General features: G+C 45.6%; 1 protein-coding gene across 3 annotated transcripts in view; it reads right to left on the reverse strand.

Annotated features, from left to right (window-relative positions):
• Nucleotides 1-12,466, reverse strand: part of STOX2 (storkhead box 2) — a 196,520-nt gene extending 184,054 nt beyond the window's left edge. For all 3 annotated transcript variants that reach the window (XM_018041957.1, XM_018041958.1, XM_018041959.1), the window contains exons 1-2: nucleotides 12,354-12,466; nucleotides 11,721-12,163 (exon numbers count right to left, since the gene is read on the reverse strand). In XM_018041957.1, the coding sequence (XP_017897446.1) occupies nucleotides 11,721-12,084 (364 nt within the window). In that variant the 5' untranslated portion in view covers nucleotides 12,085-12,163; nucleotides 12,354-12,466. The remainder of the gene's footprint in view (nucleotides 1-11,720; nucleotides 12,164-12,353) is intronic.

Below are 24,985 nucleotides of genomic sequence, written 5' to 3' on the forward strand. Positions count from 1 at the left end.
AACAGTCATTGAAATGATGTGAACTCACCAACTCACATCAAACTGCTCTTCAGAAATAACTTCAACGTATGTTCTGTTAGCATTTAACCAATCCTTCCCTCTTCTGCTAATAAATGTCCAGAATTTTTAATGGGAGAGGAGAGAAAAAAGTCATTTAAAAAAATGTAATACTTATTTCAGCATGGCACTTTAATAGTTATTAAATCTAAAGTCATTCAAATATTTAGGCTCATTAAAAAGGCATTATACACAATAAAACTTTATCAACTAATCATTGGTTTGAGTACATAGAAATTTAAAATCCTACTTATTCAAATTGCATGTAAATTTGCTGGTTAAATTGGCTTTTATATTTTCACCACAAATATAGCTAGATAATGCTGGATTTTACGGAATCTAGGATTTCTTACTATTAGCCACGTTATGAGAAGGCAACGGCACCCCACTCCAGTTACTCTTGCCTGGAAAATCCCATGGATGGAGGAGCCTGGTGGGCTGTAGTCCATGGGGTCACTAAGAGTTGAACACGACTGAGCGGCTTCACTTTCACTTTTCACTTTCATGCATTGGAGAAGGAAATGGCAACCCACTCCAGTGTTCTTGCCTGGAGAATCCCAGGGACGGGGGAGCCTGGTGGGCTGCCGTCTATGGGGTCGCACAGAGTCGGACACGACTGAAGTGACTCAGCAGCAGCAGCAGCCACGTTATAACGAGTGGTCACCTACTTGAAAACAAGATAAACTTACACTATTCTAAGAAAACACATAACACTGTAAATCAACTATACTTAATTTTTTTTTAAAGGAAAGAAACTTTGGGGTTTTCTGAGCCTTGTTTCTTTCACAGTGTCAAAGAGATATGCAGTGTGTTCATTTTTGAAAGAAGAGGGGAAAAGTTCATCAAATTAAACCTTTTCCCCACAGTCATCAGTCACATGTCACTGTGTTATCGCCATCAGCAGTCTCCATCTAATTCTGTCTTCATGGACTTCCGCAAACCGAAGATGCGCCTCTGTTACAAGAAGCTTCTACTCTTTCTTGTATCACCTCAAAATCTCTCTCTACAATTACCTGAGCCTGCTGCTTACCTTGCGAGCCAGTTTAACTCAGTAACATCCAACATCCCTTACCCTTCTGCTTTTGATCCTGGATCTAAGACTCTTTGCACAGTATAAACTGACAAGTTTTCAAAAAAAAAGAAGCTAAACAAAAGAAAACAGTCCAGTTTCCAAATGACACTGATGTAGCCTCCTTAGAATAAATGAAGGCCACCCTTGCAGGACATTTGGTCCTGCTCAAAACTTTTGTGAGCATACCCAGTCCATGACAGATGGTTTTGGACAGGACCAAGTATCAAGGATCATTGGGTGAGGACCCAATGTCTCATGGCCAGTTTGGACAGGACCAAATGCTAACTGGTGTCCTGTCCAAGTATCCTCCTCATCCTATGAGCCTTGATCCTGCAGGGGCAGCCTCCACAGCCTCTGGTCCAAATCAACACTGTCCAAAGAGGGTTTCTAAGCCAGGAAGTGACTATTTTACTAACCCAGGTCTATACTGGTTCCCTCCCTGAGGAGGGTTTATGGGAGCAGCTATGGTTATCTCCCTCTTGGCTTTACTTCCTTAGGGTCGATGGTAGAGATTTTGGGATTCAGCTAAGCTACAGAATAACTAGGCCGCTGGTTATAGCTACTGCTTTAGTTACAAGGTTGAAAGCAAAGCACCGAAGAAGGTATTTAATTCATTTGTAAAAAGAATGCACTACTTCATTTCAACATAAATGATTTGTGTTAAAAAAAAAAACAACTGACATTGTAGGGCCTTCCATGTGACATACAAAAGTTTCAAGCAAGAGCAAACAAATGTTATTACAATACAGTTAGTGGTTCACTATTTCTAAAAAGACAAATTTCATATTGGGTTTAAAGTCTAACTCGATACCCTGCTTATAAAACACACACTAAAATAAAAGCATACAAAAGACGGAAAAGAAAAAGGTGGCAATCAATATACCAAGCAAAAAGCAGAGATATTCCAGTATTAATTTTGGGAAAAAATTTCAAGGTGAAAAGGATGAGAAAGGACTTGTGTTAAACATGTACGTATAAATAGTCTCTGAATCTGTTTCTTCTTCTATAGAATGGAAATAATATTAGCACAACGTTACATGAGACTATATTAAAGTGCTGAGAACAATGCCTGACCCACAGTGAACATTAACAGACTTTTCCTCCTCCCTACTCTACTCACCCCTTCTCCAACTCTGAAGTAAGCATTTAATAAAATGAAGGAGCAAAGAGCATAAAGACCGTCCTCTAAAATGGTCCTTCTTTAGTACTGATGCAAGAGGAAAAGTTCGAGATACAGGAAAGAGGAGAAGGATGCTTGAGTAACCACCATCATCTGGCACGTTCAGAGACACGGGTTCTAAAGTACCGCTCTCATTTTCCTATATTAGTACTTCAGTCTACTAACCCAAAGCCATTTTTTTTTTTTTTACAAACTAATAACTGGACTCTGATAAAAGGAAAGTGATCAACCTAGACAAGGTATGCTGGTCACAAAGTTGTCCCCCATAATAACAAAAATGAAAGGATTATCTATGTATCCTGCGATTGTATATTGACTGTAAAGTCAGCAGGCTTTCCAAATCTCCCCAAGCTGATATTAACAAGACCCAAACAGAATGAACCCAAGGGGAAAGGACCAGCCATCAGAACCTAGAGGCCAAGAGAAGATCTTGGAGGAAGACTGTTTGAAGATCTGGGTGAATTGTAACAACAGAATGAGATTTTGATTCCTGGGTTGGGAAGATTCCCCTGGAGGAGGAAATGATAACCCATGCCAGTATTCTTGCCTAAAAAATCCCATGGACAGAGGAGCCTGGTGGGCTACAGCCCATGAAGTTGCAAAGAGTAGGACATGGCTGAGCGCGCGTGTGCATGCACACACACGTGGCATAAACACGATTATAATTGATGAGATAAAGATTTGGAATTTCTTTCCAGAAGGACAGCAGTGTTCACTGGACTGTGTCATCCTTTTGCCTCCTCTGGAGGAGTCCAGAAAGTGTCTGATTTTTCTGTCCAGAAGCAGAGAAAAAATAACTAACATGAAGGAAAAAAAAGGAAAAACAAAAAAGCTACACGAACTAGCCAGACTGGACAGATGTTTCCACATAGCAGAGAAAAAAACCCTTTACTGCAGGAATACAGGTTAGATCCTGTAATGCTCCCCCTAGCCTTGGTGAGATGGGCAGGAAAAAACTGCAGAGAGGACCTGCCCAAGAGCAGAAAACAGCCTCAAGGGGTGAGACCCACAGGTTTGGGAACACCTATAAATAAATAAAATTTTATTTTGAAAATCACATCTGGGATGGTGTCCCCTTGGAGACATTAAATGTATAGAAGTTCTTCCCCTCTTTTTCAGCATGAAAGTGTCAGAAAACTATCCTGACTCATGAAGGTCACTTCCAAGGAAAATTAGGAGCCTGGAATTGCCAAAGACAACGTTCTTTAGAAGACCAGGTGATGAAGCTCTGGTGTCCTGGAAATGGTAACATAAGGAGAACTTCAGGTTCTAAAAAACTCGGGCACGGGGCTCTTGGCTGGGGTGGGGGGGGTGGGGGGGGGGGGCATGTGGCCTTTGAAGTAGAAAGGCAGAGAAGACATCACCTGTTATTGCAAGATTTAAAAGGAAAAGTAGCCCAAACCTGGAGAGAAAGTAGAAGACATGGGGAGGAGGGCGTCTGAACAGCGTCAGGGGAAGGGTGACAGGGATGGAAGGAGATGGTGAGAGGGGGTGCAGTCACAGCATCCCAGCGCATCCTCTGAGCACCAGCGGCCTCACCGTGAAGACAGAGGCCACAGCGATCGCAGGCGGTCAGAAGGTGCAATCCTGCCAAACTGGGTCCACAGCTAAGAGACACTGGTAAGCCTTTTGGGACCTCCAGAGACCCGTGGCTTTGTGAGAAGGGGGTTATTTTGGACTTACTATTAAACAGCTGGCATCCACGCAGACCAGGGGACTTTAAAGCCTCCCCTGCGTGTTTGGTGTTGGGAAGAGGAGGTGACATCCCTGTTTCAGAGACATGCCATTTTACATCCACAGATGGGCTCTCACAGAAAATTCAAGCATAGGGCCTTCCCAGGAAATTAAGGGAGAGGAAGAATTTTACTGTGTGTGTTGAGCCGTAAGAGTCACATCAACAGTAGGGAGGTCTGTTTCATTGCATTAATATCAAAAGAATATCTCAAGCCCAGGGGGCCATGCCACGGGGTGCCTACCACCATCCTGCGGACTCTCACAGCTACCTGGGTCTGCCTCCCTGGGAGACTTACACCCCCAAAGGCTCTGATAAATTCCCTGTACCTCTTGACCCAAATCATTTATCAAATTCTTTAAAGAGATACCGCTAATTCTGACCTTTGACCCTGTCCAAGATCACGCTTCTGTGTCAAGAGAGACTGATATCAAAATATCCACAGCTGTATCCTCCCACGTCAGTGTAATCTAAATTACAACAGTTATCACAAGGCCTTGAGTCTTAGAAGTTCACTCTAAACACTTCATTACGATGAAACTGGCACACCTTTACTGAAAATTTCTTCGAGCCAGAGTGAGGTAATTCATAAAAATATCTTTACGACTAGCTAGAAATTAATGAAAGTTGAAATACATCCTTGTTCACTGTCTAGACCTAACAGTGAGATTTTAATATGGGAGGTAAGCTGGAGGGTCTCCTGTCTGACGCTTTTCTGGATATTCTACAGACCCCAACCCAGTGTCCTAACTATACTGGATGCTCAAAACCTTGTCACCATAGAATAAAATACCAAGAGGCCCCATATGACCTGGCATCGGCCAGCCCCTCTGACCTCATCTCCGGTCACACCTTCCATTCTCTGGCTGGCTCAACAAGCATCAGCCTCAAGGGCTTTCCTTTCTGTCCCTCCGGCATTCAAGCTGATTTTCATCTGCTCCTCCACCACTGGCCGCCACCTCATCCATCATTCAAGTGCTACTCAAAACAAGAGGTATTATTGAGCTGTCAGTCAAAGCCCTGGCGGGGAATGTGGCTTTCGGCAGAAAATGAAGAATCTGCCCTCCTGTGAGTGAGCCCCACAGAAAGATCATTAACCACACAAAGCAATGGACCGAACTGTTAGGCTTAAAGGAAGCTCAATCGTGATGGTCTCTCGCAGCATTCTGGACCAGCGCTGGTTTCCCTTTTCCCTGTGTGGTCTCAGCCACCTCCAAGCAAACCTGTGGCCTCTGGGCTACCTGGAACCCTAAACTGCTAGGAGAGTGTGTATTGGGGGCCGGCAACCTGAACTTGAATCTTATCTGTATAACCAAACAGAAAAAGAAAACAAGCAAAACTTATGCTGCCTGGACGGAGGAGGCAATGGCACCCCACTCCAGTACTCTTGCCTAGAAAATCCTACAGACGGAGGAGCCTGGTAGGCTGCAGTCCACGGGGTCGCTACGAGTCGGATACAACTGAGTGACTTCACTTTCACTTTTCACTTTCATGCATTGGAGAAGGAAATGGCAACCCACTCCAGTGTTCTTGCCTGGAGAATCCCAGGGACAGGGGAGCCTGGTGGGCTGCCTTCTATGGGGTCGCACAGAGTCGGACACGACTGAAGTGACTTAGCAGCCACATGCTGCCTGGGATCAGACCCCAGCTCTCTCTCTTACTAACTAGGTGTCCTTGGAGAAGCACTTGTCCTGCTATTCCTCAGTGTTCTCAACAGTAAAACGGGTAAAATAATGATACCTAAATAGCGAACAGAAATAAAGCATTTATGAAATAGTAAATGATCAATAAATGTTAGTTATCATCTCATGTTTCCCTGTCCCTCTCTATCACCTGTTTTTGTTTTTGTTTTTTACAGCATCTGGGATGTTAGTTCCCCAACCATGGATCAAACCTGAAATCCTGACAGTGGAAGCTCAGAGTCTTAACCACTGGACTGCCAGAGAAGTCCTCACCTGCTTAATTTTTAAAGCCCTTAAAACACTCTGAAATTCTTACTTCTTGTTTAATTTTTAAAATTTCTGTTGCCCCCTTAGAATGGAATATCCAAAAGTACAAGGGCTTTGTCTGACCTATTCTCTACTTCAATTCCCAGAACAAATCCTAGGAGATAGGAGGAGGTTCTTCAGTTGTTGAATGACTCGGTACCTTAAATTCCAAAAGCTTTATAACACTCATTTGGCAATTCCAGACATGAGCCTAGGCATATTATTCAATTTTAAGTTGACTTAAATAAATCAGCTTTTGGTTGGGATATATACAAATTCTTTTGAAGTGTATCCTTTTAAAACAATTGTCTTAAAGTTACTACTCAGAAAAGCCACTTTAAGAGAGCAACTCTCTTTGAAAAAAACCAATAAAGATGTTGGAATAGAAGAAATGCTTGATGCCCTTATGTTCTAAACAATTTTCCTTTTTTTTATTGAACTATAGCTGACGTATAATATTATGTGAGTTTCAGGGATACAACAGCTAAAAATTTTATAATGTAAAATATAAGTTCTGATTTAAAGGCTAAAAAGTATGTTTGGTCCTAACTAAGTTAATATCTAGGGATTAAGGATAAAGTTATAATATGGACTTCTCAGGTGGCACAGTGGTAAAGAACTAGCCTGCCAATGCAGGAGGGACCAGAGAAACAGGTTCAGTCCCTGGGTCAAGAAGACCCCTTGGAGAAGGAAATGGCAGCCCACTGGAGTATTTTTGCCTGAAGAATCCTCATGGGCTACAGTCCCTGGGATCACAAAGAGTCAGACATGACTGAGCAAGTGAGCATACACACAAAGTATAATATGATTCAATTTATATACCTTTATTTATTCATATTTATATAATCATATAAATATATATTTATAGGGAGCTTCCCTGGTGGCTCAGATGGTAAAGAATTGCCTGCAGTGCAGGAGACTCAAGCTCGATCCCTGGGTTGGGAAGATCCTCTGGAGAAGGGAATGGCTACCCACTCCAGTATTCTTGCCTGGAGAATCCCATGGACAAAGGAGCCTGGTGGGCTACAGTCCATGGGGTCTCAAAGAATTGGACACGACTCTATATAATACTATATAAAATAAAATATAATATCTAAGTATAAAGAGCCACTGGAGGGGCCACGGTCCCTCAGATCTGAAGTTAGGAGCATCAATGGAGATGGTCGGATCTGAATCAGGCTGACAGCTGGGAAACCCCAGGAGCCCCAGGAGGGAGAAACATCTGGGCTCCCCACAGGGGCCTCACAAGGACCTCTGGGGCTTCGGGGAGGCTGGAAGGCCCTCCAAACTCAACCAGGCTACAGCGCTATGTTCCAAAGCACAGTAACCCCCGACCGCGGGAAGGGACCGCAGGAGAACAAACACTCCCTCACAGCGCCCACCACCTCTCCCCACCGCTCTTTCAATAGACTTTCAGCTGCTGTACCTGGGCCCACTCCCCTCCCCTGCCCCAGAATTCTCAGGATACTGAAGATCAAACCCCGTCATTCCCTCTCCCTGCTCAGAAGCTACCAGGGCTTCTCAGTGGGCACCTCTGGCCCAAGCCCCCCTTTCCGCTGTCTGATCACATTGCTGTCCCCCTACTCCCCAGCCAGCCAGCCCCCAAACACATCTGGGATTCCTCCATCCAGTGACCGCTTATGCTCCTGCCCAGGTGGGAGAGCTGTCCTGATCTGAAGGAAGCCCTGTACCAGGCTCAGGGCAAGCCTCTTCCCCAGGAACCCCTCTCCCAGGCCACCAGGAAGAAGTAACTGCTCCTCACTCCCTGAGCTCAGAGGCCTCCGCACGTGCCCAGTTCCAGAGTCAGCATCTCTACAAAGACGGCAGCCTTCATCAGTCTTCATAACCTCCAGAAGGACACGGAGCCGGGGACTAGCAGTCACTCAGGGAACAAGTCAGGCGTCCAACTGAGTGTTAAAGTACACGGCACAACTTTAAAACACTGCTGGTTTCTTCCTACACCTTCCTTTGGAGGGCCCCGGAAATCAAAAGTCTGAATTTTTATTCTCTCCATGTCCAAAGTAGGTCATTTCTAAGCAGTGGGTTTGAATATCCCAAATCAAAACTACTTTTCCTTTGAGTTCCTTAATTCCTCGCTTCTTACTGAATCCATAGTCATCTCCTCCTTGTTGAACCTCAACCTGAAAAGTGTACTTTTGGAATTACAGGCAAAAGTAATGTGGAATTGCTGGCAACTTCAAGACGCATGTTTCAAGTTACAAAGCAAGACCAGATTGTTTTCAATCCTGCGGTGAAAGTGTAGGCTTGCCTCACCAGCGCTGGGGCCCAGCCAAAAAAGAGGGCCTGGGCAGACTTCTTGTCCATGGGTTAATGCGTATGTGCACACGTGCGCGTGCGCACACACACACACCCCATGAGGAGAAGGGTACTCTGAGATGGAACAAAAGCAATCTTCCCCTTTCGTCACTGGGAGGATCTAACAGAACAATTTTATTACCGCAACCTAGAAATGAGCTCTCAGAGACTACCTGGAAAACAACCAAATTTTGTGAATAATTATTAACCATAGGTAGAATAAAATGCAAACTGGCATTTGCCTACCAGTTATTTAAGAGGACTACTTGTGACTGATGAATTTAATTCAAGTTCAACAAGAGGAAATACGATGCCCTCCGGAAGGCTCCTCTCTGTCTGGTTTTGTGGCTGTCTCATACCCACAAAATAATCAGGGAAAATCACAAAACCACATAAAAGCACCTGATAATATAGGTAGTCGGTCTAAGGGATCCACTGAAAGTTATCATGCAGAAATGCATTACTAATAATAAAGTCTCACAGATAATGATCAACTCTGCTTTTGCATATAAATTAGACGGAGTGCCTATGAGAACGGCACTCACTCTTTCCAGATTTACAGCTAGGTTCCCTCTGAGTACACATCCATGGCTGAGGTTTTGTTTCTTGTATTTTTGAGTGCATGAACCTATCCACATATATACTGTGCCTCAGAGTAAAAGGTTGTGAGCCAGTCATCAGGGGCTTCTGGACTTTGGAGTTTCAAAGCTCAATAAAAGATCTTCCACCAAAAAATTAGGAAGCCTTGCAGCCAACACAGAGGTTCCCTGAGAGAAGTTTTACAGGAGGTGAACCGTCAGAAACAATTCAATATCTTACCATTGTTACTGAATCCCCAAGCACTTCACCAGAGCCAATCACCTGGATCCCAGAAGACATCACTCACGCTCCTTGGTCTGCTGCGGGTTTTAGGAGGTGCTCTGCGTGCTGGCCATCATGCTACTGAGGTAAGGGCTGAGCCAGTGCAGCTACTCTACCTGCCAGCTGCCAGTGAGCTTGAGACAGTTCAAGACACCAAGGCAACAGGCTACAGTCAATGAACCACAGCAATCTGTAACCCTTAAAATGCCAAAATAGTTCTCTTTGCTTGATATGACAAATTACCAATTCCCATAAGCTCACCAATTCTGCTAAAATGAAAAATAATGCAAACAACCGAAATATTTACAAATCAAACGCTATTGTTATAATAGCTGGGATTTCAAACAGTGGGAGAAATTTAAAGATGGAATGAGATTGGTCATATACTGGTAAGTTCTGAAGCCGGATAATGGGTTCATAGGAGTTCAATATAGCATTTTTGATTATAAGCAAAACCCTTATCAAGGTTTTGCTTCTGCAGTTTGTTACCTGCAGTCCACTGAGATCCAAAAATATTAAATGGAAAATTCCAGAAACAAACAATTCATACGTTTTACCTTGGGCACCATTTTGAGTAGCTTCATGAACTCACTCCCCCATCCCACCCTATCCTGGGATGTAAATCCTCCCTTGGCCCAGCGAATCCACAATGCACAGGTTACCTGTCTGCCCATTAGCCATTTAGCAGTCGCCCTGCCAGCATCACTTCAACAGTGGTGGTATTGCAGTGTTTGTGTCCATGCAACCATTACTTTACTAAACAATGGCCCCAAAGCAGGAGAGAAATGATGCTAGCAATTCAAATATTCTCTTACTGTAAGAAATTTTAAAATTAAATTTTATCATAGGTATGAAGGTATAGGAAAAAACAATATTAACATATAGAGTCATCTGAGGTTGCAGGCATCTACTCAAGGTCTTGGAATATCCTGGCAAAGAAGGGGAGAGGGAGAGAACCACTGTACCAGTTTTGCATAGTTTGAAACTTTCCAAAATAGAAAGTAAAGAATAAGTATGAAGTCAAGGTTAAAAACTATTGAAATGCAATCTCTGCAGTGCCTAAAAATGATTACATATATTCTTACCTCCTAGTGTGTTGCCGTTCTACAGTAGAACAGATGAAATCTCAGAGATATTAATCTTGGCCTTTTACTAAGGCAGCTTAATTACAGGGACTCCATTGAGGTTTCTGCTAACGTCAAAAAAGAAAGTGAAGGCACCTTTCGAAATTTCAACACAGGTTGTAAAACACACAAGAGGCAAGCTTTACTAGTTTTTTGTCTGCTCGATTTAAAGAAAGTTTTGCAAAGATCTCTGCTATTCGAAAATTGACAAAACACAACAAAACAAAAAATGCTATAAATTTGCCATCCGCGTAGAGGTAGGCACGTTAGCAGGTAAAAAGTTCTGCTTTCAGCAGAAGGTAGTGTAGCAACCCTGGCTATCGAAAAGAGCCGCTTCACCGTCTTTTAGCGTTTGAACTCTTGACCTCCTCCCAAAATGTCACAAAAGAATTTCTAAACCTTGGGACTAGAAGAATGGTTTCTCTCCCGAAATCGTTTCACAAAACATTACTATTTACTATATCCGTTTTGAGCCACTGAGCCTAAAGTACAAAAATAAACAGTATAGTCTAAAAGAGATGCAGACTGGGTTAAGAAAAAGTAATGCAATTTAAGAAATAATCAGCAGATCGAGACGCGCTAGAAATGCAGCAGTGAACAGCACCTTGCGGGCTCTTTCCGGACACTGCTTTCTCTTTTGTTGAGGATCAAACTTTTTTCTCTGGTCCTCGTGTCTCTTCCTACCTTCAAACTCACAAAATGACTTGAAAGATGTATGGGCGGCAACGAAATCTACACAGCTCAGTCGTGCACAGAAACACCGACGCTTAAAAGTCAACCCACCCCGGGAGGGACGCGCCCCCACCCCCCCCCACCCTCCTCCCGCCATGCAGAGGCAGCCGGAGGTGGCGCGGAGCGGCAGGGTCCCGGTCCCCGGACAGGATGCACCCGGGGGCGCCTGCGCACCTGGACCGGGAGCCGCCGTCTCCCGCGGCTGAGCCCGCTGCCGCCCGAAGCTACCTGGGCGCCGTCTGTCTCCACCTCTCCCTCGTCCGCACGCGCGCCCGCGGCCACAGCCGAGCGCAGAAGTGGAAACCCGGCAGACCCGGAGCGGCCGAGCACCCGCCGAGCCTCCCGCGCCGCCGCCCACCTGATCGGCCCCAGGCACCGCCCCGCAGGTGCCGCCAGGGAGGCTCCCGCCGGCCGGCCAGGAGCGCAGTGCGCGCAGAGGTACTGCTCCCGGGGTTTCGGTGCCAGGAAGCTCCCCTGTCCCGCGCGCGCCCAGGCCGCCGGCCCCTCCCCCGGCGCGGCGCGGGGGTGGAGAGAGGCGCGGGCGCCCGGGGGAGCCCGGCCTGCGCACCGGCTCGGGCAGGGCGGGGAGAGGTCCCCGGCGCTACGGCACCGGACTCGACCGGCGGGACGGGACGGGGCGCCCGGCGGCCGGACTCACCGAGGCAGCGGATGTGGAAGCCCGAGGGCGGCCGCAGCGCCCGGCGCGACCAGCCCTCGCGCAGCGCCTCCAGATGCTCCTCCTTGCCCTGGATCAGCAGAACCTGCTCGTCGATCCAGCCCAGGAAGAACGTCTCGGCCACCGCGGCCGTGACCTTCTTGTTCCAGAAGTGCTGCATGTTCTCGGCTTTGAAGTCGGCGAAGATCTCGTAGCCGATGTGGTGCCGGGAGAGCTGTTGGGGCCCGGCCGGAGACGCGGGCCGGGCGGCCTCGGACCTCTGCCCCGCCGGCCCGTCGGCCGGGCCCAGGACGATGGCCAGAGAGTGAGGCGCGATCTGCAGAAACTTCTCCATCTTCGGAGGCATCCGGCGCCCGCCGCGTGACCCCACTCACAGCAGCCGCCGCCGCCTCCCGCCGCTCCCGGGAACAGCCGCGCGAACTGCGCTGGGGGACAAGCGGCGAGCGTTAGTGCCGCCCCCCGGAGCCGGCCGCGCCCCCGCCACCCTGCGCCCCGACGCCAGGACGCCCCGGGACCCGCTTGGGCGCAAGCCTGCGAGTGGGCGCAGCGTGGTCGCCACGCGTGGACGGGGCGCGTGTGCGGTGCCCTCTCGGGCCGGGGGCTGGCGCGCGTTACCTGCAGCTGCGGGGCACCCTCCGGGCACCGCTCATTTTCCAGCCGTGGCACCCTTGCCTCCCTCGGCGCCCGGCGGCCCCGGCGAGGGGCGGAGACGCGGAAGGGGGGCGGGCAGTTCGCGCTGAGACTGGGGAACCCGCCTGGCCGGACCGGTCCGGGGGAATCCCCAACAGCCTGCAGCGGAAGGTGGTCCCGGGGGGTGCGGATGGCCGGGTCGCGGGGTGCGTTTGGGTGGCGGGTCCAGGGACGCACGGCGACTCACGGAAGGCCCCGAGTCCCCGAGCTGCGCGTGTCGCTCCTCCCCACGCTCCACCCCGCCCCCACCTCCCACCTCCTGCTGGAACAAGTGCCTCCGCTGACTGGTTGATGTGCCCTTGGAAGTGGCTTTTTAAAAAACTTAGTCAACCACGAAAAATTGTCATCAGTCCCTCCTCCCAAACCCCTGTAGGAACTCTCTCCCGTATCTCCATCCCGCACTGCGGGCCTAAGGTAGAAGAAACCCGGTCATTCCCAGTGTCTTCTTCCATTGACGAAAAGGATATGAAATTCACCAGGAAAGGTAATGATTACACTTTTTTAGAAAACGAAAACAAAAGACAAAACAAAACAAAAAACCGATTCATTAAGCTTCTTTCTGTACAGACTCCGTTTTTCTTCTTTTTCACTGAGAAAGACTAGTATATCTAGAACCCTAATTGACCCCAAGGTATCATGTTACATATTCCTGGAGCAACGTTTCTCAAACTTAAGTGCTCACAGAGTCGCCTGCAGCTTTTGTCAAAACAGAGGTACCAGGATGTGGGTCTCACTGCTTCTGATTCAGTAGGTCTGTTGTGGAACCTAATAATTGTTCTTTCTAACAAATTCTCAGCTAACTGCTGCTGGTGGTGGTCCTGGGCCACACTTTGAAAACGCCTGACCTGCAAAAAAAAAAAAACATATATATATATGTTATATGATGAGAGGGATCATTGAAGGGTTTCTTGCCAAGGTTGCAGTGGCCACACTGCTGATCTCCCTGGAAAAGTTACATTGTGCTTACATCCCCTTCAGCGAGGCACTTGGGTACATCATCATGAAGGAAGATGCAAATTGTTTCTTGGCAAGGAACTGTTTCTTCCCTAGGTTCAGGCTCCAAGACCTTTATCTTGACCCATGTAGTGGAGACAGTTCCTGGTTATTTTCCAAGGAAAACTGTTCAACATCTATCAGTGCCTCATTCTTACAGAACTCAAAGAGGAGGAACAATTATTATTCCGATTTTTCCAAGGAGAAAAATGATGTTAACTGATTTGGCCAAGGTCACACAATGAATAGTTGATAAACCCAAGATTTGAATCAGACATTTTTGGTAACTTATCAAATAAGAAATCCTCAAACTCCCTGGGGAGAACCCTTGCCTCAGTTTTCTCCATACTGAAGCTCAAGATCAAGTGAGATGTAAAGAACGAAAGAGCACTGTGAATGAAATTCTTTATCAGCCCTTCTCCCCACTGCCTGCTGTCAACTGCTTGCCATTCCTACAAGGAGAGAGGGCTTTGCTAAACTTGCTCTGCTCCAGGCTTATCAATTGCTGGTTGTCCACTGGGATATAATAGACACTCAGACAGTCATCACTCAGGGAGGTGCATTCCAGACTAAGGGCCATCACTTTGGAATTTCTGTTCATGGTAGATTGTGTTTTCCAAAGAGAGCTGCCACAATGCTTCCCAGGCGTGTGCGTTTCATGATGTGACCCTGTCACTCCCCTGTCTGGACATAGAATCTCTCTCTTCACCCCTTGAACTCTGGTTAGGACCTCTGATTGCTTTGACCAGTAGAGCAGAGATGAATTGGAGGAGGGCATGGCAACACACTCCAGGATTCTTGCCTGGATAATCCCATGGACAGAGGAGCCTGGCAGGCTATGATCCATAGTGTCGAAAAGAGTTGGATACAACTGAAGTGACTTTGCACGCATGAACTGATGCTGTACCGGTTCTGGGAGTAGACTGATTAGCCTCTTAGCTCTCAGTTAAGCTTCTTGGAAGCAGCCACCTTGTAACAACTGTAGGTACCCCAAGATCATCATGTTGTGAGGAAGCTCAAGCTAGTCATGAGGAGGAGGTATGAAAAGAGCACAGTGCTGGCCAATTCCCAGCCATTCTCACCTTCCCAGCTTAGACACCAACACAGGAGTGAAAGAGATATTCTAGCCCCAGCAGACACCAAATATAGTAGAACCATGGCCCCGGAGTAACCCCCAATCGAGCTGTCCCAGGCGTCTCTGGGTATTCAAGTCAATCCAACTGAAGCTTTGTATAGCCAAGGTGACCCTTCCCCAGCCGTGCCTGGTCTCAATTCCTGATCCACCCAACTATGAGCATAATAAAATGGCAGCTGTTTTTCATCACTGAGTTTTGAGGTACATGATTACAAAGCAATAGATAATTGGACCACTGTTAAAATGTTTGCACGACTTAATGTTGCGCTGTGGTAATGTTTGCATGCTTCTTGGGAAAGTCTAACATAAGAATCTAGGCAGGAAAGAAGATTTCAGTGATGTCCTCATTGTGGCACTTCTGGAAAGTCAACTTTTATAAAGCAAAATGGAAATTCTGCTGTTATTTTTATCTCACAAGTGTGATAGGTGGTTTAGACTCCTAACTCCATAATTCAAGGCACCAATTGATTAATGTGTCAGAAAGAATGGCATCTGCACAAACCACTCAATAAAACCTCGCTGCAGTAGAAGCCCAAGAGTTCCCACAGAGGTCTTATAACTGTGGAGTCACCGCTTATTCGAATTAAAAGCCTCCTCGAGGACTCTTTCCAGGGTAAGCCACCAACCCCCTTAATTGTGGCACGCGCAAGCCTGCATGCTGTCGCTCAATCATGTCTGGCTCTGTGCGACCCCATGGACTGTAGCCCACCAGGCTCCTCTGTCCATGGATTTTCAGGCAAGAATACTGGAGCGGATTACCATGCCCTCCTCCAGGGGATCTTCCCAACCCAGGGGTGGAAACCTACATTTCCATGTCTCCTGTATTGACAGGTGGGGTCTTTACCACTAGTGCCACCTGGGAAGCCCATGACTTACGCAGTGTTAGTGATTCTGTTTGATGTTTATGTCTATGTGCTTACCTACTAGCCAGAAAGATGCTCTCAGTGGAATGTCTGATACTGTTTATCCCAGGTTAATAATTAGAACAGCTAACACTATCATGGTGCTTTCTATGTGTCATATACACGGTAGACACTTTATTATACTCATTCATCTAGTCTGTGCAGAAACCCTATCGGCTGGATACTTTTGTCATCTTAACTTTATAGATGAGAAACTGATCCACAGAGAACTTAACCCTGATGAACTTAATATGCTCAAGGTCTTGGTAACTTGGTGTAAAGTCCTCAAGCCAGGATTCAATCCAGGCAGTCTGGTTCCAGAATCGGTGTTCTTAACAACTGCATTAAGGGCCCCCTCCACTTTTCTTAAAGAGTTACTGATTATCTTGTTATTACAGCCACACTTGTGTGTCACTTGAGGATACTGGCTTAATATCGTGGTTGAAAATGAGTTTGATGTTTGAAACACTGCAAAAGGACGTCAGATGCTTCACTTCTGACAGCCTACCAAAGATATCTCACTTAGTCAAGACCTGTATTGATCTTCCCTACAGGGAACAGTTTTTGATGGCTTGAGACACTTTCTCAAAATAGCTCAAAGTGCTCTTAAATGCTATGCTGATTCCTCGCTCATTCCCCGCCCCCAAAGAATGAATCTCTTCTAAGACAAAGTTTAATATTGCTGCCATAATTGAGAGCCTCATGTAAGCCTAAAAATGAACTCTGGCTGGTTCTTGGATCTTCTGAATAATGCCTCTGTTGAGAGTAACCCAGCCATGACGCTTCTATATTCTGGCATTCATATGGTACCAGCCCTGGCATCTCCATCACAAACCAGAAGCCCATCCCAGTCGGAAACCAGTTTTCAAAGAGCAGTGTATAAAATGTACTTTTCTTTGTCTTCTGTTTCTATGCGTGGTTGGTTCTTGTTCATTTCCTAAAGCTGTACATGGGAGCGGTTAAGAATAGAAGCCAGCCTAGTTTTCCTATTAAAATACTTTATACTCTTCCTGACTATAATTGTAAACCCAACTCAACATACTCCAGATTTTATGCCAGAAGTCCATTTTATTTGAACAAAAATTTCATCAGCCATATCAAGTTATTGTGGGTTTTTAAGTGAAGTGTTTTAAATAGCAGATGTCCATGTCCTTAGCATGCATGCCTCAGTCTTTAACTCAAAGTGATTAGAAGTTACTAAACCTTACTACCGTTCGTTAAGAATCATCTATCAAAAAACTGTTGTATTCTAGGCAGTATGCTGAGTAACTAGAGATAGAGAAGTAAATAGGACATAATGCTTATTTGTGGGGAGCTTACAGTTTGCAAGAGGAGACAGACAGTAATCCCCCCAAAATGAAATTAAGCCTTATTAGTGCAATAGTGGACAGTTGTACATATTACGCAGAGAAGGCAATGGCACCCCACTCCAGTACTCTTGCCTGGAAAATCCCATGGATGGAGGAGCCTGGTGGGCTTCAGTCCATGAGGTCGCTAAGAGTTGGACAGGACTGAGCGACTTCACTTTCACTTTCATGCATTGGAGAAGGATATGGCAGCCCACTCCAGGGTTCTTGCCTGGAAAATCCCAGGGACGGGGGAGCCTGGTAGGCTGCTGTCTATGGGGTCGCACAGAGTTGGACACGACTGAAGCGACTTAGCAGTACATATTACAATGGGGAGGGAGATAAAAGGAAGGATAAATTCATTAAATGGGCAACATTGAGAATGACATAAGACTTCATACAGTGAATAAAATTGAACTAAGACTTGAAAGAGGAGTACTTACTGTATGAGGCTGACATGGTACATACAGTTCTTTCCAGCCTATGAGGGACATGATCCATTTGTGAGTCTTAGTTGCTGGGCAGTATGTCCAAGAAAATGGTTATAAACAATAGCACCTGTTTGGGATTGATTCCTTTTTATTTATTTTTAAAATAGGGTAGATTCAAAGTTCCTCTTGAAATAAGTTTGCTCAATCCTTTATATTCTGCTAGGCTTTCTTAGATACAAAAGAAAGGGGCTGGAGTTACAGCCACCCTGCCAGGGTTTGTGCAGTTCACCAGTGGTCCCATGAGGTTTGGTCCCTCATGTAAATGGCATCTTCTGTGTAGGCTGTGTTGGGGGAAGAAAACATGGCAAATTGTTGCCATGATACATACTATACTGTCATTAATTTCATAATTGTATGGATGAGCATATATAACACATTGTGGCTCTTTCATGTGAAATAATAGCTGATATTAATAACAAAACAATGTGAGAAAACAAACACAATTCTTGTGTATTTCTCCTACTAACTGGAATGGAATCAGTTCATTATCTGTTGATTTTTTTTTAACCTAGTTGCCAAGTTCTACCCTTGATTTTGTCTCCTCCAAATATGGAAGTGGATGCTCAGAGTCTGAGATCTTCAACAATGGAAATTATAACCTGCCAGGACCCTGTCATCTTGCCCAGTCAACAGGCCCGCCTTCCTCTAAAATCACTGCAGATGGCAGATCTCCACATGCAAGAAAAGAGCCAACTAAAAATAGACGGTTTTAGGCAAATGCTGTAGTTAATCAGATAGCTGCTATCTGAAACCTGCAGATACCAAAGCATTTTAAAAGACAGACACAATCATTCACAAGAGAACACTTAATGATCTTATTCGTGTTGTATTTGTTAAAGTGGAACTCAAAATCATCTACATTGGGCCTTCAGTTACAAATGGACTTTGATTCTTATGGTGTTTTTGAAATGTGACTAACCAGAGTTTAGAAATCTAATTATATGTAGTTAGTCATTCTTGGTGATTCAAGATAAAGTCATTAACTTCTAAGCATTTGTCTCATTTATTCTAGATGAATAAATGTACCTTTCTAAAAAAAAATGAAGTTGCTTTATTTGTAATTTGTTATATTTCCTTTATACTGTTAATGGGGATTGTCCTGAAAATTTAGAAATGCAAAATAAGTGGCAAGTCAACAAGACTTGTCTACCATCTGTGACAGTTATTGTGAATCTTAGTATGTTTTCAGCACACAGCTGTTAATTTATGTTGTTTATCCTACTTAAATATTTTAAAGGGTGTAAATGTAAATTGAAAAAGTAGTTAGATAAGCACTCTATGTCTAAAAATATTTCATATCAGAATTAAATATATACATACAATAAAAACAACGTTTTATTAGAAAACATATTTATTATCAGGAAAAAAGCACATTTAGGCCTTCCATTTTTGTCAATAGAGCACAGTAGACATCCTAAAATTTTCTCAGTTTTTTGTTGTAGTCATGTTACCCCATGGGCTACAGCCCACCAGGCTCCTCTGTCCATGGAATTCTGCAGGCAAGAATACTGGAGTGGGCTGCCATTTCCTTCTCCAGAGATCTTCCTGACCCAGGGATTGAACTCGTGTCTCCTGCATTGGCAGGCGGATTCTTTACCACTGAGCCACTAGTGAAGCCCCAAAACTTCTCAGTACAAGCACTCAAAAATGGAAAGGAAAATCTTTTAAATTAGAACTCAAAGGATGGATTTAAGGCTAGACAATATATCATTTTTTACTTACTAGGGTGGTTATAATTTAAAAAAAGGCAGACAATAGCAAGCGTTGTTGAAGATGTGGAACACTGAAGCCTTCATACAGAGCTGGTGGGAATGTCAAATGATATAGTCATTTTGGAAAACAGTTCAGCAGTCCCTCAAAAAGTGCAACAGACCTATATATGACCCGACAATTCCACTTCTAGAGATTGCCCAGAGAGAAATGAAATGGAAACATATATCCCCACAAAGACTTGTCCACAGCAGTCATAGCAGCATTATTTACAATAGTCAAAATATAGAAACTACTGAAATGTCCATAAGCTGATGACTGGATAGCAAAATGTTGACTATCCAGAATAAGTCAACCCTCAGTATTCATGGGGGATTGGTTCCAGATTCCATAGTTCAGTGGATCGTCCATACCTATGAAGTCTACATTTGTGGATTCAACCAACCACAGATTGAAAATGTGTTTGATTTGTCCAGAAATCAGAATGTATAATTTTGATTTCTATGAAACATCCAGGAAGGCAAAGTTCTAGAGAAGAAAAGTAGGATTCGTAGCTTCCAAGGGCTGGGGAAGAAATGGGGGCTGATTGCTAATGGAGAAGGGGTTTCTTTTAAGAATGATGGAAATGTTCTAAAATTAGGCGGTGGTAATGATCGCACAACTCTGTGGATACACTAAAATTCTTTGACTTGTATGCTTAACAGAGGTGAATGTTTTGCTATATAAGTTACGTCTCGGGAAGGCAGTTAGTAAAGATAAAAGCAAATAAAAATGACGACGTGATCCAACAAAGGATGCCCTTAGAATGTGTTTTAGTGGTTTGCTCACGTGATTTGCACCTGTGGAATATGTGAATGTGGTGTGTGCGTCTGTGTTTGGGAACAGCATGTCTGTCACAGTCGCTGCTGGGACCACAGACCACTAGGTTCACACGAGGAACCAAACACCAGAAAGTGGGTGATTGACTGGATTGGGCAAGTTCTAATCATGCCGATGGAGGCTGTGTTACACCTACCACTGCAGAGGGCTTGGGGTTGCCTTTTCCTTAGGACTTCTGCACAGCTGAGTGTATGGGCTCCAAGCTCAGAACCTATTACAGTTAATTGGCTTCCACATTTCCTCCAGACTGTTTCCATCACGATCCTAAATTGTCTCTAACCCAGGCTTTTACTTAGTTTTTCAGTGAAGATCACAGATAAGCCTACCCCAGCCATAGCTAGAATGAATACTTTCTACGAAAATGTGATTTCTCTATGGATGCTCGGTTTTCCTCCTGACTCAGAACTCGACCATAGCAATCTGTAGGCCGTTTTCTAAATCTCCAACCCATCTGGGTAAATTTAAAGAACAATATATTAATAAAATTAAACTTACTTGGGGGGCTGTCAAAAAGTAAAATAAACTTACTTGGTCACGATCTTGGTATAATTCAGCATCTTTACAAATCACCTAATATCTATACCAATATTATAATATGGTGTAAGTTGGAGAAAGTATTGGCAAAACAAAAGCAAAGCCATGGTTCTGAATATGGTCAGACTGGTCCAAGCATTGTGTCCCCAGAAAGGGAAAAGGCATCTCTGCTTTATCTTGCATTCATTAAGAGCTAAGTGCTCTCGCACATTTTTGTTTGGTGGCCAGGGATCTCAGTGATTACCACCTGAACTTGATGAATCAGACTCTAAATATTAAAAATGTCCCCACAGGCAATGTCTGTTTCTCCCATTTGTCCTTTTGTGACTGGAGACTCAGACCATTTCAGCGGCTCAGACTCCCAGGCTCTTACCTACCCTACCAGTCCTCATCTTTAAGGGATTATCCTTCACAGAGGTTGCCTCTGCCCTACACGGGCACACGGGGAAATCTGCGAATATACACCGGCCATGGAGAGATTCTTAGGGCCGGGGGTCCCTGAGCTGTGGGTAGGTGACCTGATGGATGGTCCCCTTTTCTCCCCCGAGGGTACAGAGTTTGAGAAGATGAAAGACGTTCTGAAGATGGATGGCAGTGATGGTTCACAACAGTGGGGACATACTAAAGCCATTGAGCTGTACACTGTAAAATGGCTTAAAATGGTGAATTTTATGTTATTTAAAATATATTGTTGAAACATCTCTGGAAACTTATATATCTTCCTTTGGAAACTGGAAAAGTTCTGCTCAGGCTATCCACAGAGTTTTAGCTTGTTTTGAGAGGAATCCCGTTTGCTCTTTGTTGAAACCCAGCAAGGCAGTGGCTCGGGGCAGGGCTGTGGCCACGCCCCTATTCCCCTTTCCGCTGGTCCTTCCCTCCGCTTACCCCCTCTGACTGCAGGCGCCGAGCTCAAGCAGCTCTTTGTTTGAACACCTCCATTCCTTCTGTCCCCAGGACTGGGTCATGAGCTCCTCAAGCATTCTCTTGGGCTGCTTTCCAACCTGCTTAAGCCTTCTTAACTATATTCAAGTCTGTTTCCTCCCTTCCTCTGATATTTGCCAACCTCCCTCACTTGCCTCTCACCCTTGAAAAACAAACCCCAAAATGAAACACAAACAAGTCCGGCTACACTTTATTCCGCTTGCATTGAACCTTACTACAAGTTAAAACTGAGTTCATGGTTTCATTCAACAAATGTTACTGCACATCTGCTCGCGGCAGGGATTGAGTTTAGCGAGGAGACTATAAAGACAGTTAAGACACAATTATGCTTCCCAGGTGGCTCAGCAGTAAAGAATCTGCTTGCCAATGCAGGAGATGCAAGGATGCAGGTTCGATCCCTGGGTAGGGAAGATCCTCTGGAGGAGGAAATGGCAACCCACTCCAGTATTCTTGCCTGAAAAATTCCATAGACAGGGGAGCCTGGTGGGTTTCAGTCCTTGGGGTCGCAAAGAGTCAGACACAACTGAGCAACTATGCACACACAAGATGCAATTTCAGTCCTCGTGAAGTCTGTTGTCCAGCGGAGGAAACAAATACTCAGGAAATTACAACCTGGAGTAAAAATGCAACCAGAGGGGTGAGCACTGGGTGGGGTGGGGTGGGGTGGGGTGGGGTGGGGTGGGGTGGGGTGGGGTGGGGCAGGGCAGGGCGCAGAGGCTGGGGTGGGGTGAGGGCACATGACCCAAGAAGGGTATTTTAGAAAGAGGAGACAGTGTATGAGGAGCCCCAAGAGCAGCAGGAAGCACTAAAACAGGGCATGTAACCAGGTAAGTCTTCCTCCTGGTTCTAGCATCGTGTGCAGGATATAGGAAATGCAGCCTCTGAATAAAACTGTGTCTTTGGTTTCCCTGTGAAGTTCTATAGCCCCACCTTAGGAGTTTCCAGCCTCAAATTGATTTTTCCAGCTTTCTTGTTCAAAATTTCAAAAGAACCATAGATCTCAGTGCGAGGAAGACCGCACGTCATCTTTGGAACTTACCTCCTGGAAAAGATTCTTCTTTCAAGACCCTGACGCGCAGCGTCACCTCCCTTTCCCTGTGATTTCCTTCTTCGCTTCACCCGGGGTGGAAAGACACTGAAAGTAACGTGCATCGTGTGAAAGCAGCTTGAAGGCTCAGGAGTATGGTCCCAGGGTGAGGGATGGATCGTCGTAATGAATAAGCGGATACGTTGCTCAGTGGAAAGGAGCAGAGTCTGGAATCTTGGGTGTGGTCCCTCCTCTCAGAGTCTGTGACCCGGAGTACATTTGACACCTCTCTGCAGTGTCATTTTGCGCTGTCTTGCACTCCACATTCTTAAGAAGCCATCCGTCCCTGACTGACACACATGCACACACAGATACAGGTAGATGATGCAAATGTGGAGATACATTAAAACGTTTAATATAAATAAGTCATTATCTAAGTAATCACCATACTATTCTTTTAATTTTCCTGAATGCTTGAAAATTCTTATAATACAAAATTTGTAAACAGCATTTTTATCTTCTGAAAGGGAAAGTCACCACTCCGTTGTGTCCAACTCTTTGCAACCCCATAGACTATACAGTCCATGGAATTCTCCAGGCCTGAATACTGGAGTGGGTAGCCTTTCGCTTCTCCAGGGGATCTTCCCAACCCAGGGATTGAACCCAGGTCTCCTGCATTGCAGGCAGATTTTTTACCAGCTGAGCCACAAGGTAAGCCCAAGAATACTGGAGTGGGTAGCCTATCCCTTCTCCAATGGACCTTCCCGACCCAGGTATCGAACCGGGGTCTCCTGCATTGCAGGCAGATTCTTTACCAACTGAGCTATCAGTTGTGACCCTCCCTTGGTTCAAGGTTCCCTTTCGGGTCCCATGTCACTTCACGCCACCTCTCCCTGCCATATCAACATCTGCTCAGAAACGGGGCAGGTGCCCGCTACCACATCGCCTTCACTTGTGGTATGTTTATGCTAACTTCTTACCTTTTTAAGGAGCATTTTATTTCCAACTGTGACATAAAGGCTTTGTGACTTCTTTTAGGGATTTCAGGATGAGCAAGTAGTGAGAGGAAGTGGGGGAGGCGGATGTCTTCCCAGAGCCCAGAAAGGACATCACAGAGGCCAGATCCACCTGTCTACACCCACGTGGGCACACCATGTTCCTCCTTAAGCCACATGTCTCAAAGTGGGTTCTGCTTTAACTTGGCTGCTGTTCTGAGTCCCATGCTTTCGCTGGACCACCCGCTGCTCCTTTGAGAAATACTGCCATGGTCCCAGCTGTGGACGGGTTGAGTCTCCTAGGCTGCATATTCAGCATGTGCATCCCAGGCGGTGCAGCGGTAAAGAACCTGTCTGCCAATGCATGCGGGAGACACAGGAGACTCAGGTTCCATCCCTGGGTCAGGAAGATCCCCTGGGAAGGGGAGACAGCAACCCACTCCAGTATTCTCACCTGGAGAATCCCATGGACAGAAGAGCCTGGCGGGCTAGGGTCGCAAAGAGTCAGACACAACTGATGCACGTGGGTCAGTTCAGTTCAGTTCAGTCGCTCAGTTGTGTCTGACTCTGCGACCCCATGAATCGCAGCACACCAGGCCTCCCTGTCCATCACCAACTCCCAGAGTTCACTCAGACTCACGTCCATCAAGTCCGTGATGCCATCCAGCCATCTCATCCTCCGTCGTCCCCTTCTCCTCCTGCCCCCAATCCCTCCCAGCCTCAGAGTCTTTTCCAATGAGTCAACGCTTCGCATGAGGTGGCCAAAGTAGTGGAGCTTCAGCTTTAGCATCATTCCTTCCAAAGAAATCCCAGGGCTGATCTTCTTCAGAATGGACTGGTTGGATCTCCTTGCCATCCAAGGGACTCTCAAGAGTCTTCTCCAACACAGTTCAAAAGCATCAATTCTTCGGCGCTCAGCCTTCTTCACAGTCCAACTCAGACACCAAAAACACTGGACTGTCTGACCTCCAGGACTCCATCGACATGTAATACACTGTAAGTTCACGACAAAGCAGAGTGGTTTGTGTCCTCACAGGGGTATCTCCCCAGGCCTTCTCCTACTTCTTCCTCACACCTACTCCCTCTCCATTCACTCATTACCCACACTGGTCACCTTATTCTGATCCTTTCATTCCCCAGGGGCTGGTTCTCCTCAATTCTGCTGATGTGTGACCCTAAAGCAAAAACGTTCAGAAGCAAAGTGGAATTGAGGCAAGTAGTCTAAAATCCAGAAGCTTTTTTTTGGAGGCTGGGGAAGGAGGGGTCATCCTTGAAAATAAAATTGCTCATCTCTCTTTCATGACATTAAAATGTATGTATTTTTAAGCCAAACTGCCTTCATTATGGTTTAAGAGGGGTTTTCTGTTTTTCAGAACTCTCTTTTTAGGTTTTTTTTTTTTTTTTTTTTTAGAAAAGCTTTGTCAAAGCATATTTCAGTCTAAAAATACAAATACTTTCCTTTAGGAAGTCACCGCTCCCTTCCCCTTACATATTTGAGGAAATAGTGCAGATCTAGTCATGATGTTAAAAAAAAGGAAGCCCTACCACAAAACAAATCCCTCTCCGGTGTTTTCATGGGAGCCAATAACAGTAAAAGCTGAAA

This window comes from Capra hircus, chromosome 27, assembly GCF_001704415.2.
Source record: "Capra hircus breed San Clemente chromosome 27, ASM170441v1, whole genome shotgun sequence".
NCBI classification, from domain to species: Eukaryota; Metazoa; Chordata; class Mammalia; order Artiodactyla; family Bovidae; genus Capra; species Capra hircus.